Raw genomic sequence first — 7,122 nt, 5'->3', positions numbered from 1 at the left:
TTGGACCAGATGGACTTTTAGTATGATTTAGCAGGGCTTTTCTGATGTTCTTGACATCAGGGGAAGGCCTTGGCCTCCATGCCCTGTTGCTGGCCTTCTAGAGAAACTGGTTGGCCACTGTGTGAGACAGAATGCTGGATCAGATGGACCTCTGGTTTGACCCAGCAGGGCTCTTCTGATGTTCTTATCAGGGGAAGGCCTCGGCCTCTCTGCCCTGCTGCTGGCCCTCCAGAGGAACTGGTTGGCCACAGTGTGAGACAGGATGCTGGACTAGATGGACTTTTAGTATGATCCAGCAGGGCTTTTCTTATGTTCTTGACATCAGGGGAAAGCCTTGGTCTCTGTGCCCTGTTGTTGGACATCTAGAGGAGCCTCTGTCTAAAAACCTCCAGAGAAGGAGAGCCCGCCACCTCCCGAGGAAGCCTGTTCCACTGAGGAATCGTTCTGTCAGGAAGTTAAGTGGCGATCGGCATTTCCCTGGGCGTGTAAGAAAGGGTCACAAGAACTAAGCACTGAGGCAACCCTTCCTGCCCTCCCTTCTTGTGACCTGCCGAAGTTCACAGAATCAGCATTGCTGTCGGATGGCCATCTAGCCTCTGTCTGAAAACCTCCGGAGGAGAGCCCACCACCACCCGAGGGAGCCTGTTCCACTGAGGAACTGGTCTGTCAGGAAGTTCTTCCAAATCTTTAGCTGAAAATTTCAACCCATTGGTTCTGGTCCAACCATCTGGGGCAACAGAAAACAACTCCGCCCCACCCTCTATAGGACAGCCCTTCAAGTACTTGAAGAGGGCTATCATATCACCTCTCAGTCATCTCCTCTCCAGGCTAAACATACCCAGCTCCCCCAGCCTTTCCTCAAAGGACTTGGTCTCCAGACCCCTCTGGACATGTTCCAGCTTGTCTATATCCTTCTTAAATTGTGGTGCCCAAAGCTGAACACAATACTCTAGGTGTGGTCTAACCAGAGCAGAGTAAAATAATAATTATGCATTTGATTTTTCCTACCTAAATGCAGAACTTTACATTTATCCCAGTTGAAATTCATTTTTATCGTTTTAGCCCAGTTTTCCAGCCTGTCAAGATCATCCTGTATCCCGACTCTGTCTTCTACCATATTTCCTACCCCTCCCAATTTAGTATCATCTCCAAATTTAATAATCATGCCCTCTATTCCTTCATCTAAATCCCTCCCTTATATATAATTGAGTAAGACGCAGCGGAGACAAAATGCGCTTCGTCAGCCATTGGTCGGCCAGCTGCTGCTCAAGGCTGCTGCCATGCCATTGGCATGGAGGCTCTCAGAGCGGCTTACAATCTCCTTTCCCTTCCCCTCCCCACAACAGACACCTTATGAGGCAGGTGAGGCTGAGAGAGCTCTTTCAAGGACTGTTCTTGTGAGAACAGCTCTGAAAGATCTGTGACTGACCCAAGGTCACACCAGCAGCTGCATGTGGAGGAGTGAGGAATGAAAAGTGGTTCTCCCAGATTAGAGTCCGTGCTCCCAACCACTACACCAAACTGGCTCTTAATCCAAATAGGATCCAAACAACATTTTACCAACTTGTCAACAAGAATGGTCCACTGGTCTGTCTTCTTACGTTCTTAACATCAGGGGAAGGCCTCAGCCTCTCTGCCCTGCTCTTGGCTCTCCGGAGGAACTAGTTAGCCCTTACGTGAGATGAGATGCTGGACTACGTGGACCACTGGTCTGAGCCAGCAGGGCTCTTCTTACATTCTTCAATGTTAGTCTTTAAATGTGTTGCTGGAATTCTGTTTTAAAGAAGAACCCTAGAGAAATTTAGTTCTGTTTGACAATACAAGACTGTTGAGTCTCAATGCATACCACACACTGCCCTGTATCTTGCAAACACACACACACTAACTATTGTGTCTTGTGATGTACGTCTGTACCCGTTACGCATAATCACTCATCAGTGACAACTGTGTTTCTTTTCTACGAGCAACAGCCTCACCGATAACAGAACCAGCAACGTCCACCTACCCTCGACCAGGGCCAGGGCTTTTTCCGCCCTGGCCCCCAACTGGTGGAACATGCTCCCTATTGAGATCAGGGCCCTGCAGGATCTTATGCAATTCCACAGGGCCTGCAAGACGAAGCTCTTCTGCCAGCGAACGTCCACATACAGCCCCCCCCCCCAGGTTGCGATATTCCACCGACTGATAACCGGCCATACCTAGTTACATGAATAGGCCGGATTCCGCCCTACGGCAAGCATGACTACTGATTTTATATGGCTTAAAGTGTTTTCAATGTTATTGTATTTATTAGAATGTTGTAACCCGCCCTGAGCCCGTTTACGGGATGGGCGGGATATAAATGCAAAAAATAAATAAATAGCCAAGCTTCTGAAGATCACTGGAGTGGTTGGGTAGGTCCATATGGGTGTAGAAGGTTTTATACATCAGGAATGACAACAAACTGGTTACAACATTGATACAGATGATTGGTCCAAAATTTGGAAAGCTATTCAACGTACACGAGCAATACCCTACAAGGAAAACATATATAAAATGTTTTATAGGCGGTACTGGTCACCAGATAAAATAGCGAAGTGCTATAACTCGAATGATAAAAGTGTTGGAACACCTTCCCTATGAGGAAAGGTTAAGGCGCTTAGGGCTCTTTAGCTTGGAGAAAAGACGACTGAGGGGTGACATGGTTGAGGTTTATAAGATTATGCATGGGAAAGAGCAGGTAGAGAAAGAGGTACTTTTCTCCCTTTCTCACAATACAAGAACTTGTGGGCACTCCATGGAATTGCTGAGCGGTCGGGTTAGAACGGATAAAAGGAAGTACTTCTTCACCCAAGGAGTGATGAACACTTGGAATTCACTGCCACAGGAAGTGGTGGCTACAAGCATGGACGGCTTCAAAAGGGAATTAGATAAGCATATGGAGCAGAGGTCCATCAGTGGCTATTCGCCACAAGGTATAGATAGGGACTCTGAGGCAAGTGATGCTCTGTCATCTTGGTGCTTGGGGGGGGGGCAACAGTGGGAGGGCTTCTAATGTCCTGGCCCCACTGGTGGACCTCCTGATGGCACTGGTATTTCTGGCCACTGTGTGACAGAGTGTTGGACTGGATGGGCCATTGGCCTGATCCAACATTGGCATCTCTTATGTTCTTATCTATATAAAAACTGCTGGAAATGTAAAGATAGTGTTGGCACTCTCTACCACATGTGGTGGAGGTGTAGTATAACACAAAAACATTGGGGCAAAATACAGAATCTTATGTTTGAAATTCTAAATATAGATTTACCATATAATCCTGAAATCTATCTGTTAAATATTTTACCAGACAAATGTAATAAAGTAGAACAATATGTAATAACATATATGCTAACATTAGTTCGTATTATATTTGCTAAATATTGGAAACAAGAGAAGATACCCTCAAGAGAAGAATGGATTCATAGAATGTTGGATATAGCAGAAATTGATGAATTAACATTGTTTATACAAGGTAAAGATGATAATGTGTTTAATAAAAGATGGCATAGATTTTATATATGGCTAGATAACAAATTTCAAAAATAGACTCATGGTACTATAAATACTTTAATGTAAATGATGCATCTATTATGTATGATGTAAAAATACTATAAATAAAACTTTTTTTAAAAAAAGGAATGACAACAAACAATAACAATAAAAACATTGAAATCCAGGTTGAATACCCTATTCCAAGCTGACATGGTTTAGTGGAGGAAACATCTATCTAAAGCCATTTTGCTCATTCTGCAGAAGAAGGAGAGGGAGGAAACGGAACGTACTTCTAATTTTAGCTACCCCTTCTCTACCAAATGGAACTAAGCGAAGGAACAGACACAAGACTGAAGTGTAGCACTTTCCTCTCTCGACAAGTTGAAGGAGCAGTGAAAACAAAAACGAACATCTAAGCACCACCACTAAGCTTTAGTTCCAGCACTCAGCCAGACGTAACTTTCTCCCAAGACCTCGCAATCCAGGCTGGAAGTTATCGCTTCTCTCCCGAACCCAGGCTCTTTTTTTATGTCAGCCAAGCAGACAGTACTGCTGGGAGGATATCGTATTCCTCCTAATCTTGCTTTGGCCCAAATAAGAGCTTGGGAAGAACTCTGAACAGAAGTTCGGCCCACTGAACCACGACTTAAGCGGCTAACACTGGAACTATACGGAGACTGCAAGCCGGTTGGGTGACCTTTATTACAGTATAATTCTTTTTCATACATAAAAGTACTCAGCGTCATTTTATACACAGAAATACTTAGCATAATGAGTTCTTCCCATTTGTTTCGTGTTACGGGCAACACTGGTGCCGCAAAACCAAAAAATAAATACATATTTAATGCAGAAGTCTGGTGATCGTTAGATGTAGAACAGTGGCATTCGCTCCACGGCTCACAGACAGCGGTATCCGCAATTACCATCGATCCAAAGAGCCACGGGTACTTCCATCCTGGCCCGTAGCTGCAGTGGGGCCATTAGGGGCTGTGCTCCCTTCCTTAAAGGGCCAGACCCACAAGATTCTTTTGAGAAGATTTTTTTTAAGGAATCAGGGATCCTTTAAATGCTTTTGAGAAGAAGTGGGGGATGGCACGTGCCCCCTCTCCCGCAAGTTAAGACGCTGAATTGCAGGCTGTGGAAGGTCGGTAGTTCAGCAGTTCGAGACCCAAGTGTGCCGCATGACGGAGTGAGCTGATTGGCGAGCCACGTGCTCCTCGCCAATCAGCTGAAGGGCCCTTTAAGTCTTCCAGGAAGATGGAAGAAGAAGGAGGAAGAATAAGAAGAAGAGGAGGAGGAGATTGAATTTATATCCCACCCTTCAGTACCCGGAGGAGTCTTACAGAGGCTTACAATCTCCTTTCCCTTCCCCTCCCCACAACAGACACCCCGAGAGGTCGGTGGGGCTGAGAGAGCTCTTTCAAGAACTGCCCTTGAGAGAACAGCCCTGAGAGAACTTGTGACTGACTCAAGGTCACACCAGCAGCTGCGTGTGGAGGAGTGGGGAAATCAAACCCGGTTCTCCCGCTCCTAACCACTACACCAAACTGGTTCTCATGAGTTTCATGTGCACAGAAAGACAAAAAGACAAAAAGGGGGATACACATTAAATGTATTTTGCAATAATTGGGAAAGAGCAGTCAATGAGCACGGACGTAACTCCTTTCCAGACCAGTACCTTGGTTGAGCTGCGTCGCTTCCGTTATCTGAACCCCGTTGACAGAACACTGCGCTCCCCTCAGCGGGATTAAATGGACCGTTCCGTCGAAATGTTCGAAAACGCAGTGCTCGCTTTCCAAGTCGAGGCCGTGAAGGACTGCCAGACAAACGAAACAGATTTTTTTTACTTTTGTTTTAGTAGCCAATAGAACTACCGTTTATTGTCTTCATCCTACAGTTTAAAATCTGCTGTGAGAAGGGGCTCCAAGGCCCCCCCCCATTATCACACTGCGCTGTCTCTATGCAAGTAATAAAAGGTAAAGGTAAAGGTTCCCTTGCTCGAAAGCCAGTCGAATCCGACTCTAGGGTTGTGGTGCTCATCTCCGTTTCAAAGCCGAAGAGCCAGCGCTGTCCGAAGATGTTTCCATGGTCATGTGGCCGGCATGACTAAACACCAAGGCGCACGGAACGCTGTTCCCTTCCCACCGAAGTGGTCCCTATTTATCTACTTGCAATTTCTTGCTTTCGAACTGCTAGGTTGGCAGGAGCTGGAACTAGAGACGGGAGCTCACTCCGTCACGCGGCACACTCAGGTCTCGAACTGCTGAACTACTGACCTTCCACAGCCTGCAGTTCAGCGTCTTAACCACTTGAGCCACTGTGGCTCCAAGTATATTACTCTGCAAACTCACAGAAAGAATGCTCTTGCAATAAATACTGCAAACGGTGCCAAGGGAAGTCAACGACATCCCTAGGCAACCTATCTGAAGTACATTAAAACTAGAGGGGGGGAAAACTAGAGGAATATAAGATTTCCCTCTATTAACATAATCAATTCACACACAAAATCAATTAAAAGTGTGGGTTAACAGTTAGAGGAGAGGTCCCCAATATGGGGCTTGTGGGCCCCACGGCACCCACGGACACCTTTCCTGATGCCCGCTGAGTGCTTTTAGAAGGTGGGCAGGGCCACAGGGCATTCTTGCCCAAGAGGATTTCTGATGGGTCACTGGGGCGCTGAGCAGCTGAGGAAATTTTTTAAAAAACGTTGCTTTGGGAACAGCTGCCAGCACAGCGCAGGGATCTGCCCCGAATTACTGAAGGTAAGCTGCGTGCATGTGCGAGAAAATATTTTTTTAAGACTGTGTTTATTTTAAAAGGCATTCTGAAATGCTGAAGAGTGACTATGAGTTATGTGTGACTTCACTCCCTGATATTTTGTGGTTTGTTCTGCCTCATGCGGCAGCCATTTTGTGGTTGGCTCCACCTCCGGTGGCGGCCATTTTGTGGTTGGCTCCACCTCTGGCGGTGGCCATTTTGTGGTTTGCTCCACCTCCAGTGGTGGCCATTTTGTGGTTGGCTCCACCTCCAGTGGTGGCCATTTTGTGGTTGGCTCCACCCCCGGCGGTGGCCATTTTGTGGTTGGCTCTGCTAACTGTGGTGGACCCTTTGGGTTGTGCCCACTACACTTTGTCAGAATTCCAAAGGCACCGCCCTAACCTGGATGGCCCAGGCGAGCTCGATGTCATCAGATCTCGGAAGCTAAGCAGGGTCGACTCTGGCAAGTCCTTGGATGGGAGACCTCCTTGGAATACCACAGGCGGGAGGACAAGGCCATTCTTTATTCAGCCACCTCCCTGAATATCCTCCAGGCCCCCAGTAGGCGTCAGTCACAAGAGGTCGCCATGACTTCCAGATGCACTCCAGGGTTATATTGGCTGGGTTTTGTGCCTACGAACCAGGGGAGGGGCTGTGACTCAGTGGCAGAGCATGAACGTGGCATGCAGAAGGTCCCAGGTTCAACCCCTAGTGTCTCCAGTTAAAAGGATCAAGAAGTCAGGTGATGTGAAGGACCTCTAACTGAGACCCTGGAGAGCTGCTGCCAGTAGGCAATACTGACCCTGACGGGCCAACGGTCAGATTCAATATAAGAAAGATTCCTGGGTATTCAA

At 47.0% G+C, this 7,122-nt stretch overlaps 1 protein-coding gene across 1 annotated transcript in view; it reads right to left on the bottom strand.

Moving 5' to 3' along the window:
- Nucleotides 1-7,122, bottom strand: part of KIF16B (kinesin family member 16B) — a gene marked incomplete at its 5' end in the record, with an annotated part of 222,113 nt that overhangs the window by 140,910 nt on the left and 74,081 nt on the right. The window contains one exon of the mRNA XM_015419818.1: nt 5,190-5,327. Coding sequence (XP_015275304.1) covers nt 5,190-5,327 — 138 coding nt within the window. The remainder of the gene's footprint in view (nt 1-5,189; nt 5,328-7,122) is intronic.

Source organism: Gekko japonicus, unplaced genomic scaffold (genome assembly GCF_001447785.1).
Source record: "Gekko japonicus isolate JY-2015 unplaced genomic scaffold, Gekko_japonicus_V1.1 scaffold2574, whole genome shotgun sequence".
Taxonomy (NCBI): Eukaryota; Metazoa; Chordata; class Lepidosauria; order Squamata; family Gekkonidae; genus Gekko; species Gekko japonicus.
This window is presented reverse-complemented; position numbering and strand designations above follow the sequence as displayed.